Raw genomic sequence first — 13,577 nt, 5'->3', positions numbered from 1 at the left:
CTAAGGTCCATATTAGTGCATGTATCTAATGGACACTTTTATGGTAATTTTGGATCTTGACATCTGCTTTTTTGCATTAAAAAAAGCCTCTTGGATCTCCTTTTAGGGCTTAAAAACATTCACTTTTAAAGCAACATTTAACTGTAGGCCGACCCAGAGGTTTGCATCACCCTGGTTCCCTCGGCAAAAAACAAATATGATTTTTCCATTGGCTTTTGTGTTATTTTAGAAAATAAGGCTCTGTGACCAACAAAACAAGCTAAGGACCAGCTTAAACTAGCTGCCATGCTTCAAAGCAGGCCTAACCAGCATATGCAGGGAAGGCTTTAAAAAAATTACAAGGAGGGTATTACTGATGTATTTTATGTTGTAGAATAAAACATGAAAATATCTAGTGTTCACCACAGAACGTATTTCAGACATTTAACCAAAAATCCGTTGAGTTCAGACCGATGGATCCAGAAGTTATATGCTTGTTTCTCCAGCACAGTGTGAAATCTTGAAACATGAATAATTACCAAGATAATTGCTTTCCAAGTGCGAAGCACTGTATGAACATTGAAAAAGAAGAAAAAGAGAGATTAAACCAATGTACGATGGTTTGCTGGTCTCCTAACCTGCAGCAGTTTCTGCTCATGTCTTGTCTGTTGCGAGAAATGATGCTTACATCAGTTAAGATCAAGGTGAGAGACCAGCTAGACCAATCTAAACTAGCTACCCTGCTGAAAAAAAAAATGCTGGTTGGCTCGTTTTAGCTGGTCAGCAGGCTGGTTTTAGATGGGTTTTGGCCACTTTTTTAGCTGGTCAGGCTCGGAGACCAGCTAAAACCAGCTACTTCCTGCCTAAACCAGCTAAGACCAGCCAATCATCTTAGGCTGGTTTTAGCTGGGGTCTTTTTCAGCAGAGTAAAACCACCACAGTAGCTTAGTCTGGTTTAAAGGGGTGGTTTTATGCTCTTTACAAAGACTTAATTTCGTTAAATCCACAGTAAGTGGCAAAGTCACGAAGTCTGTGATGGACAGATCGTTAGCGGCTGGTCTATGTGGTTTTATAGTACATGAGCAGGACATCCAAACGCTCACTATCATTTGTCGACCTCGAATATGGCTTTTCATCTGAAATATGTAAGTAGTAGCAACTTTATATGGCAGCTCAATCTAATGTCAACCTAGAAATGTGTGCTATTGACTTGTCTGTGCAGAGTGTGGAAGCTGAACAGTTGGTGCCGGTGCGGTCACTTGCTCTTAAAATACTCATTTTTGGTCACACAGATAAGAGTAATACATCTTTCAAATCTGTAAAGACTTGTTTATTTGTGTGCACACAATAACAACGAAACATTGTGCTTTTGTAAAATAATGAAAGCAAACAAGATTCACTTTCTGTTGTCTCAGTCTCTGTGAACTTGAGCGGGAAGCTTCGAAACTCTGTGTATACTTGCCTTACAGACATGAAATATATTTATAGAGAGTGAAATGTCTACTTTTAAATGAACCAATTTAAATAGAAAACAAATATTCTCAGATTATGTAATCCGAATGAAACACTCATACAGGTGCATCACTACTGTGGAGATGACGAGTCAGTGTCGCCGACCTCATCTCTTGAGCTGAAAACAAAGAAAGCACTAGTTTATTAACAAATTATTAAAATTAATGCAGCCTCCTTACTGTTTTTCCAATAAAGAGTCATAATTATTATATCTCCCGGTGCGCTGTGGCAAGCTTTTTTTGTGTGTGCTTGAGTGCTTATTAGGCTATGTAGGCAATTAAATGCTCATTATTATTATTATTTATATGGTTTATCAATATACGTGCGACTAATAGTCAACTAATGCTTAAAATGAACGACTACTAGTCGACCAGAAAAATCTTTAGTTGAGGGTATGCCTAGTATAATGTATTTTCTCTCTCTCTCTCTCTCTCTCTCTCTCTCTCTCTCTCTGTCTCTCTCTCTCTCTCTCTCTCTCTCTCTCTCTCTCTCTCTCTCTCTCTCTCTCTCTCTATATATATATATATATATATATATATATATATGTGACCCTGGACAACAAAACCAGTCTTAAGTCGCTGGGGTATGTTTGTAGCAATAGCCAAAAATACATTGCATGGGTCAAAATTATTGATTTTTCTTTTATGCCAAAAATCATTAGGAAATTAAGTAAAGATCATGTTCCATAAAGATTTTTTTTTTAAATTCCTACTGTAAATGTAACAAAATGTAATTTTTGATTAGTAATATGCATTGTTAAGAACTTAATTTGGAGAACTTTAAAGGTGATTTTCTCAGGATTTTGATTTTTTTGCACCCTCAGATTCCAGATTTTCAAATAGATGTATCTCGGCCAAATATTGTCCTATCCTAACAAACCACACATCAATAAAAAGCTTATTTACTGAGCTTTCATATTATATATACATCTCAGGTTTGTAAAATTTAACCTTATGACTGGTTTTGTGGTCCAGGGTCACATATATATATATATATATGTATGTGTGTGTGTGTGTGTGTGTGTGTGTGTGTGTGTGTGTGTATACACTTCATTCATTTTTTTGTTAATTTACAAGATTTCTCTAGATATTGCAATATTTCGCTATCATGAATTCTTTGGGCCACGGTAATCATGTAGTGAAATTTTTGTTTTTTTGTGAATTTTGTAACGCTAACTGCAGTTGAAAAAGTGAAAAAAGCATGACAGGACCACTGTAAACTGCTAATTTTTCAAATGTGAAAAGCCCTTTGTGTTCCGCAAAAAAACAAAAAAAACAAGTGAATTTGAACGACATGTTGGTGAGTAGATAATGACAGATTTTTCATTTTGGGTCAACTATTCCTTTAAACTCCCCTCCAAACCTCTCCCACCCTCTTTTCTCCCCCCTGTGTTCGGCAGCCAGCTCACCCAGATGTTAAAGTGTTGTTTAGCCGAGTCCCTGAACGCCGCTGTTTTCCATCCAAAGTTTGACAAGAATCTCATGGACCTGTTGATCCATCCGTCGCCCCCACATGCACATGCATCTGGAGCTAGGAGAGATATGATTGATGAGTGAATTCCACTGGTGGTCTGTGGGAGACTTGGAGGAGGTCAGGTCCCACTGGAGAGTCTCAAGCCGAAGAGACGCTTATCACCTTCTCACACCCACTCACTGTCTGACCAGGCCAGCCACTGTGTGTTTGAGTGTATGTGTGTGTCTGTGGCTATATAGGACGTCTATGTTTATGTTCATTTGGGAGATGCTTCAATCCAAAGCGACATAGGTCAGACTTGCTTTATGCAAGTTTGCAGGCCAAAACTGCAAGCATGGTTCGCCCAAAAATGAGAATTTGCTGAAAGTACAGTCATCCTCAGGTCATCTAAGATGGATGAGTTTGTTTCTTCTTCGATTTGGAGAAATGTAGCATTACATCACATGCTCACCAATGGATCCTCTACAGTGAATGGGTGCCGTCAGAATGAGAGTCCAAACAGCTTATAAAAACATCAGAATGATCCACTCCACTCCATTCTATCAGTTAACATCTTCTGAAGTAAAAAGCTATGGGTTTGTTAAAAAAAACTCACTAAATTATGAGTCCTCTATCCATAATATTGCTTTCATCAGTGAAAAGGTCATCTTGTCTGACTCAGGAGAGAAGTATGCACAGATCAAGCCGTTTACAAGTGAAAACAGTCCTAAATGGTTATAAACAAACATGTTGGTGGATCTTGTTGTAACAGGAAAACAACTTTTTCCAATCATGCTGGCAAAATGTTGCTTATAAATGCAGAATACACTGCTACTTTTAAACACTCATCAATGCTATTTTACCAGTTGCACTACAGGAAACAGCTTTCCCAAGTAAATCAGCAACTTACCGCAAAACCACCTCCCCATTTGGAGTAATATGCTTGTATATTTTGGGTGAACGCTTGGTCATGATAGACAATCAGGATAAGCTACCGTTAGCAAGTGTTTACATTTAGCAGTATTTTTCCTGTACGTTTGTGTGATTTGTTTTGGCAGAACAAATTGAGGTAAACTGAAATTTGCATTTTTTTTCTCTGAGACAACAATACGCTTTAGGCAAAAAGCAGGCTCCATTTTTCAAATCTGATTTGTTATGTTTGCGCTAAATATGTTTACTGTGGTATGGCAACTGATGAAGATGGACATGGTATAATGCCCTCCATCAAGTCTAGTGGTGATTATTTTATTTACACAGTGAGCACACGTTGCAAAACTTGTGAGCCCTTTTTCCAAGTTGGAGGCTAGTGAGTTTAGGAATAGCGGAAGCTAATTGCTCTTGATTATGTGTAATTGTCAATTCAAGTCACCGTTATTTTTACAGCTCTTTATACAGTGGAGATTGTTGGAAAGCTCCTTCACAGTAATAAACAGAATTCAAAAAATTACTTGAATTCAAAATACAGCTACACTCTTAAAAATAACGGTGCTTCACGATGCCATAGAAGAACCTTTTTTGTCTAAATGGCTCCATAAAGAACCTTAACATCTGAAGTACCTTTCAGTTTCACAAAAGGTTCTTTGTGGCTAAAGAGGGTTCTTCAGATTATAAAAAGGTAAAAAAGAGATGGTTCTTTAAAGAACCTTTGACTGAATGGTTCTTTGTGGAACCAAAAATGGTTCTTATATGGCATCGCTGTGAAGAACCCTTAAAAGCACCTCTATTTGTTAAGAGTGTATAGCAAAATTATGCTGTCGTTATTCAGCTCCAGTCACTTCATTAGCTGTTTCCATGCACTTTTTATGTGAAATTATGTTTTTTTGAGGAAAACATTTCAGGATTTCTCTCCATATAGTGGACTTCTATGGTGCCCCCGAGTTTGAACTTTTAAAATGCAGCTTCAAGGGGCTCTAAACGATCACAGCTGGGGAAAGAAGGGTCTTATCTTATCTAATTAAATTGCGCCGTGACGTTAAATTATTCAAATAGGATTTCCCTCAAAACGTCATGAGCAAACAACCGTCTCAAACTGCATTCAAACGAATGAATGAAATCGAAAGCAAAAAATCGACGAAACAAATGAGCTTATCAAATATTTCAATCATTCGCAAACTATCAAACAAAAAACGACGAGCCCCCATTTGTTACGCCCCATGGCTCAAAAGGACGTAACAAAGACAGGGACACATACAAAAGTGCCAAAAATATGCTAAATTTATTGACAAAAGAGAACTATACAGAAAAAAACGATGTAACATGAGATTGTCAGGAATCAGTGGTGTAAATTTAGGTGAATGCATCAAGTGTGATGGACTGTAGTAATGTGGGATGCAAAAGCATAAACAGAAAACAAACGAAGCAAAGTCCAAAATGCAGCCGCACCCGCAGTCAATTGTCATAAGGCCCTTTTTAAGAGAAGAGACTGGAAACCAACAGCAGGTGTCCTCGATAAGCACGCCCACCAAAAGCTCCTTTGGAAGGCGGCACAATTCCAGTTCAACTCAGGGATGACGCACATAGGTCGTCACACAAAACAATCGGTTATTTTCGAAAAAATAAAAAAAAATAATTATAATTCATATACTTCACTGTTGCCAGTGAGTTACTGTAATTAAATTTTACAGTACCCAACTCGGGTACTCGGTTATACAGTAAGGTACTGTATAATGTACTACAGTTTACTATTGTAATTCATTTATTTGAATATAGAGTATATTCGATTTTAGCATTTTTGTATAGAATTAATTTTAATTTAATTTAATTAATTTAGGGTACTACTGACATTCAATTCAAACAAACACAATTAATACAAAATATCAAATTCTTTATTTAAATACTGCATATATAACATATGGAATACACAAACCTCTCAAAATCATTGTGAAGATAATTCATCCCTTAGCATGAATCATCTCAATGTGGCTGGCTTGCTCCTGTCCTTTGTGAAGCTTCATTTGAGTTGCCTTTAAAAACACACACAGAAAATGCAGTAAATATTAAATTCCATTTTTTTTAAATCAAATGCTAAAACTAGAAAGGCAGCTAGTCATAAAACCTTTGTTTAACCTAGCTTAACATTAACTCCTCAACAAAATTTGACATTAGTTAACTTAGTGTTAATATAAGATAAGCCTTGCTCGTTAAAGTAATTTTAATTCGGTAATTTAATAAGATGCCAGTCGTTTGTTAATTGAAAGGACAGCACTGTTGACAAGTAATGTTACTAGGTTAAACTCTCGTGCAAAAATCTGACAAAGCACACACAAACAGACATATAAATATATAGTTTTACCTTTCTTGCTTGTCTTATTCTCTCGCAAAGTGCAATCACACACAGCGCAGATGTTCTCCGGAACTCTCCCGCTCACGGGTTCCATCCCCGGGGAAAACCCCCCGCGCTGCCTCGTTTGTTCCGTGCAGTCGGACGCAAGCGGCGCGACGTGACAAAAGAACCCATTATAATCCTTGATACTATCCACAATAGATGCTGGACAGTAAATTGATGTTCCAGTATATTTCTGACGTACAGTAATACTCTAAGCGCGCTGTTTCACTCGCGCTGTTTCTGACACGAAGGACAAACTCAGTGCAGGGCAAATCCTGTCAGGAGTGGCGTTAAAGAGGCCGTTACGGAAAATACAGCAGTATACAGCAATTTTACAAAATACTGTAAGTCTCTGTATGTGTTGTTCGGCAAATACAGTAGTATACAGCAATTTTTAAAAATACAGTTAGTCTCTGTATGTGGTGTTTGACGTCACAGAAAATTCCCATGATGCAAAGGTAATTACAGTTATTTACTATAAATGGAATTTGCTGTATTATACTGGGTGATATAGACCTTTTTCCTGAGTAAACGATGAGCGCCGCCATTACGAATTCTAACGTCAGATTGAATGCTTTTCTGTTCCGGTTTCCATAGGAACCCATTCAAATAGCGTCCATCTGTTTTTAATGTAGCTAACGTCCGCTGCTTCGTGTCATCTACACACTCATTAAAGTGAGGCACTGACAAATGACGGTCATTGCGACATTGCCAAGTGATGGCGCTATGGAGCCATGTGCTTTTTAAAAACATTTTAATAGGTTTAACATCAGTTTATTAGCTCGGAATATACCCTAATTTGACTAGAAACAATGCAGACCGGAAATGCAAAGCATTCTTTCAGTTCCGAGTCGGACTTACTTCCGTGTTCAGGAAAAACGTCTATACAGTAAAAAACTGTAGAAATTACAGAAATGTCTAACAGTGTTTCTAACCTCAAATGCTCGTCTTGTCTAGCTCTGTGTGTACTTTGTGTAGAGATTAAAAAGTATATAAATTGTAAATGTTTTTAGAAAATAACCGATTGTTTAGCTAGATAAGACCCTTCTTCCTCAGCTGGGATCATTTAGAGCTCTTTGAAACTGCATTTAAACTGCATTTTGGAAGTTCAAACTCGGGGGCACCATAAAAGTCCACTATATGGAGAGAAATCCTGAAATGTTTTCCTCAAAAAACATAATTTCTTTACGACTGAAGAAAGTACATTATCTGTAAATTTTTGTTCTGAAAGTGAACTATTCCTTAAAAAAAAAAAAAAAACATTTATACACTTTTTAACCACAAATGCTCATCTTGTCTAGCTCTGCGAGGCGTATGCCTCAAGACAGGGTATGTCAAAATCTCATTTTCTCCTCCAACTTCAAAATCATCCTACATTGCTGTTTTACCTTTGCGCATCCTTGCACATACACTTTGTAAACAGGTTGATTTTGAAGTTGGAGGAGAAAATGCGATGGGAGTTTGTCGACATACCCTAACTGTATTGAACCGCACAGAATACACATGCGCATTCCAGAGCTAGACAAGACGAGCATTAAAGGTTAAAAAGTATATAAATTGCAAATTGTTTTTAGAAAATAACCGATGGTTTCGCTAGATAAGACCCTTATTCCTCCGCTGGGATCGTGTAGAGCCCTTTAAAGCTGTACTGAAATGGCATTTTTAACCTTCAATCCATTGAGCACCATTGAAATCCACTATATGGAGAAAAATCCTGGAATGTTTTCTCAAAAAACGTAATTTCTTTGCGACTGAAGAAAGACATGAACATCTTGGATGACATAATGGTGGTGAGTAAATTCTCAGGAAATTTTTTATTTAGGCACATTTCAAAGTCCTGGATGTCGAGACTTATTGTCCGTGCTGCACACTTGAGGCCTTTCAGCAAAAATTGCCATTTTGAATCCAAAATATGTGGGTGGAGGGAGCTTTTGGTTTGATTTAAGTTTGATTAATGGTTAAAAATTTGATTTAATGCTATGCAATAGTATATATACAAGGATTGTATGCAAATGTCAGTCATGATGTTTTAATTTTCTGCATTCTTGAGTACAGCAGTCTGCCAGAGAACAGGCTCTGGTTCATTAATACCATATAGTCTTCCTTTAATTCATAATTCAAAAGTACACATTGAGCAATGTCTTGGTCATTTTGAGAAATCAGTCATTCGTTTTATTAATATTTAATTGCATTTACATTTATTAAAATAAGATCTAATGAAGGATTGAATTGTTTAGATCATCCCATCTTTTTTGGGATGCAAGTATGTGATTTGTTTGCTAAATTCAGCATTTCCTAGCTCTTTTAAATTAGGTGAAAGCTTTTCAGCATAAACCTCATGCTAACATTTCACCTAATGTTGCAATATTGGCCTCCACCGTAGAGTATTTTTGTCCATTAAACTGATTATAGTAATTCATCTAGTGACTATTCGGCTACACAAAGCGTGATTTGTTGCATCTTTGTTTGAAAGTACTCCTGGAGGAGAGAACGTAAGTGACAAACAAACATGATCTATCTAACAAGCACGTTATTTGTTACAAGCGAGATTTTTCCCAAGGAGCCGTCCTGGCAATCACAGGCTTTACCTAAACTGACAAGCACAGAGGAGTTATTTGAGGTCGCACAATATTCTGGAGACCTCTTGTCCAAAATATACTTTCAGCTTAGTTTCGAGTGTTGACAAATCAAGAGAGACGTCTCTATATCTCTATAGACCAAATGCTTGGGTTTTTTTTTTTTTTTTTTTCTCAGAACAATGCAGTGGCTTTGTTAAAAAAAAAAAAAAAACTGAGTTACCTTGCTGTCTGGCTATTGCTTTCTGACTAGAAAAGAAAAGCAGTATTTGAATCGAGACTCAAATGGATTATATACTAAGTGTATTACACAACATTAAAGCTGCATAGTTATAATCCAGAAGTACTAGAGAAGTAATGGCTTTAAAGAAAGTACATTGAGTTCTACAGTTGGGTGCAGTAAAGTAAAAAATGTTGGCAAGGGCTTGGAAGTACAGTGGCCAAAATATTGGACACTCCATTTCCAGTGGACTCAGAGCGTTGTCTCTTAGGAAATTGCACTGATTTTAATCACAGACACAACCACAAAATAAATTACACAAACATTGCCTTTACTGTTGCTAGGAAGTGCATTGCACTGACCTGGAAGTTGAATTCCCAACTCGATCACAAAATGCGGCCCTCTGCAAAAATGCAAGTCGGTTAAGAAAACAGAATGATGGATGATTTAAAATTGAATTTTGAATTTTAATTAATTTCTCTTTCTCTTTTAGTGCAGTTTATATAGTTTATTTTACTTCAATTACCAATGAATTTTAATTATTAAAAAAGGGCAATGCACTGGGTTAAGAAAATAGAACTATGAATTGAGAATAATTTTAATTGAAATTTTAATTGGAAATTTTCTTTCTCATTTAGTACCATTTATAATTTTAATGCAGATTTTTAGGTGTTTATGCAATGTTTGTAATTTTTTGTTTATTTCAGATTTATTTCAATTCAATATTTCAGTTTACCAATGATTTTTGTTTTATTTGATTGCTTTTCTTGCTCTTTCATTTATTACCATTTATCAATCATTGCTGAGTCATTTCAAGTTTCACAAGTTTCACAATTTTTTCAAAATTAACTTGATTTTCTCAATTAATTTCTCAATTATTTTTTTTTCTCAAGTTTAATTATTTTAAGTGTCATGTTTTATTTTATTTTATTTCAAAATTACAAATCTCAAAATTACCATTTTTTTTTTCTTTTTTGCAGTTTTAACCGTTTTAGAACTGCACATTTTTGCAGTATTTGCCAAGGCAACGTTTCTCATTTTAAGTTTTTTTTTTTTCATATAAAATGTATTTTTATTTCATTTCAGCTTTATTTCGAATAACAATTTTTTTTAATAATATAAAATATGCATTGGGTTAAGAAAGCAGAATGATAAATTCAGGAGGATTTTAATTTTAATTCTCTGTTTTAATTGGAATTATTTTTTTATTTATTTGTTTTATTTTATTTTATAAAATGTGAAATGCATGGGGTTAAGAAAACAGAATGATGAATTTAAAATAATTTGAAATGATTTTTAAAATTGAATTGATTGTTTTTCTTGCTTTTTCCTTCAGTACATTTATAGGTGATTGTTGAGTAAATTTTTCAAGATGAACTTGATTTCCTAAATAAAATGTCTAATTTTTTTATATATTACAGTTGTAGTTTTAACAATTTTAGTACTGCAACTTATTGCAGTATTTGGCAAAGCAACATTTATTTTATTTTTTTAAGTGTTTCACATAAAATTTATAATTTATTTAATTTCAGCTTTATTTCAATTAACACATTTTAAAATTACACAGGGTTAAGAAAGCAGAATGATAAATTAAAGATTTTAAATTTTTTTATAAAAAAATGCATTGGGTTAAGGAAACAGAATAATTAATCTTATTAATAATTAATAATTTTAATTAATTAATAATTAATAATTTCTATATATACGTTTAAGTTTTTTATAATTTCTATAAATAAGTTTTATTTCATTTAATTAAATTAGTTTTTAAAGTTTCAATTTAACTTTGTTTTATTTTATTTTAATTTTTTAGAGCTTGATTTTCTAAAGAAAATATGTAATTTTGTAAATATATATATTATAGTTGTAGTTTTACCATTTTAGTACTGCAACTTATTCCAGTATTTGCCAAAGCAACATTTCAAATTTGTATGAATATTTTAAAATATGGAAATTAATTAATTTAAGAAAGTGTGTAATTAATTTTTAGCTTTAGGCTTTTAGTACTTTAATGAAGATTAGAAATGTTGCTAACTGGAATAAGCTGATGTTTTTTCATCAAGTATATATTACAGAAAACATTTTCAATTAATAAAAAGGTGGTTAAATGTGATTAAAAAATGAATTTACAATTATTTTAATACATTTTTTATTTAATTTAATTAATAATTTTTTTTTCTTGCTTTCTTTCTTAGTTCATTTAAGTTTTTAAGATTCCTGTATTTGGAAATACCAAAATACTTTATTTTCTAACGAAAATGTGAGTTGTACTAGAACAACCAAAACCCCCATGATGATGGGATGTTATGAGTGGTTGCCAGGGTGTTGCTATGTGGTTTCTGAATGGCTTTCAGTATGTTTCTATGCAGTTTCTGGGGTGTTCTGGATGGTTTCCAATTCCTGTGTTTCTAGATATTGCTCGGGTTCCTCCTTCACTGTAACTTTGTCATCATTCATGTCTGTACCAAAAAAGTACTAAACAAGTTATGCGCCAAAGTATACTGTTCCAGGTTAAAGAATTTAACAAAATTCCTCTCTACTCTAAGTTTTAAACTTGATGTATAACTCAGCTTGAAAAATAGATGCCTTATCAATCACCATTATCATTTTTTACAGAGTGATTTAGTGCATGTTGATTGCTAAATTGTCGTAATGATTGGGAAACACAAACTAAACATTCAGATTCAGTTTATTTAGTAATTTTCACTTCATTAAAACAATACAGAACAATACATAAACAACTCTCGCACAACTGAATGATTGCAGGCAGGTGCTGGACACCAGAAATATTGTGGAGAAAGAAGAAAAATTCCCACACGCTGCCATAGCCTTCAGTAAATCTAGCATGTTTTGGCCTTGCAACCTTAAATTTCGTTCACTTCATTAAAACAAACAGCAGAAACATAAATGGGTTCATTTTGGCCGTTTAAGTCTGTTGAATGTACAGTATTTATCCGGATTAAATAAAGACAGGCTACGTTTGGCATTAAGGGTGTGTGGTGCATGAATTCAAAGACTGAATATGAAATCATAATGTAAACAAAGGTGATGTGACTGTGCGCTAGATCAGAAATGTGTGCGTAACCTGAGAGAGGTGTTTGGTTTTGCTGTGTTGCCAGACGCCAGTGTTGTGAAATGACACCTCTGCACGTCTCTTTGTAGGCGTAGGAGAGTCAGTCATGAGACGCTGAACAGCACGTCTGTGTGCGGCTGCCAGCGGAGTCTGCCATCTTTTTGCTCTTATTTTCTCAGATTTTCGCTGGGATCTCTGGTGTGTCGTTTATTGGGCGCTACTGAGCCTAATAAACGACACACCAGAGAACCCACTCAATATTGTGGGCTTTCTGAGTCACACATTTGTTGCGTGGTCTCTCTGTCGTTTAGTTTCTCTTGTTCATTCTAGGCTCAAGCATTTGGTCCCACTATTGCACTGACCTTCATGCTGCATAAATGTATTTTCTTAGGATAAATAAATAAATAAGGCAAGCAAGCTATATAGAAATTAATGTAAAAACATTAACTAAAAAATAAAATTAGAAAATAAATAATCATTAATTATAATATTAAATCTATGTAAATAAATATAAAATATATATTTAAATAAAAAGTAAAATATAATAAAAAATAAAAAAAATAAAAAAATAAAAACACAAAAAATATAAAAAGTAAAATAACTAATAATAAAATGAAATACATTTCTATACATACTTTTTTTTATAAAAGTTTAATCACATTATATATGTATATATATATATAACAAAATTAAATAAAAAGTAAAATAACTAATAATAAAATGAAATACATTTCTCATATATATATATATATATATATATATATATATATATATATATATATATATATATATATATATATATTAGTGGTGGGCCGTTATCGGCGTTAACGTGCTGCGTTAACGCGAAACTCTTATCGTGCGATAAAAAAAATATCGCCGTTAATCTATTCTCAAATTTGGGTTGGGAGCTGGGTCTAAACTACGCAAGCTATGATGACTTTCACATTGATAGTTTAACGCGGATGTATACCGAATATGGTCGCGCGTTTAAGTCTCCTCCACCAAAACACAGACAGGATCGCGTCGTCCTCCATTCATGAAAACAGAATCTACTAAAGCGCGAAATGCCACGTAAATTCGTCGTTTTTTGGACTCATAAATCAAATGTTGCTCTGTCACTTAATTCAAATCGCGATATGGACTAGTGTATGTGAAAACTGAAATGCAAAAAGACCGTTTTAATATGAATCCGATATGTTCCGTTTGCCTAGCTGTATGTATGCATTGCGGAGACGAGCTTTTACTACACGCATACTGAAACACACGTGACGCTCCCGCTAATTTTTGGCATTTTCATCTCACATGAACAAATAAACTCAATCTCCCAAACTGCTGTGAGTGTCACTTTTACCGTTTCATTTGAGAAAACTAGCATCATATCATACTGTATACACAGAAACTTCATGGCAACCTGTCAAAATAAAAGTACGGTGTAACATGTAA

The 13,577-nt window shown here is 34.4% G+C and overlaps 1 protein-coding gene across 1 annotated transcript in view; it reads left to right on the top strand.

Moving 5' to 3' along the window:
- Nucleotides 1-596: 596 nt before the first annotated feature.
- LOC141331679 (ADAMTS-like protein 3) overlaps nucleotides 597-13,577 on the top strand; it is a 102,366-nt gene continuing 89,385 nt past the window's right edge. Inside the window, exon 1 of the mRNA XM_073836716.1 lies at nucleotides 597-683. Within this exon, the coding sequence (XP_073692817.1) occupies nucleotides 597-683 (87 nt within the window). The remainder of the gene's footprint in view (nucleotides 684-13,577) is intronic.

The sequence above is a fragment of the Garra rufa genome, chromosome 3 (assembly GCF_049309525.1).
Source record: "Garra rufa chromosome 3, GarRuf1.0, whole genome shotgun sequence".
Classification (NCBI taxonomy): Eukaryota; Metazoa; Chordata; class Actinopteri; order Cypriniformes; family Cyprinidae; genus Garra; species Garra rufa.
This window is presented reverse-complemented; position numbering and strand designations above follow the sequence as displayed.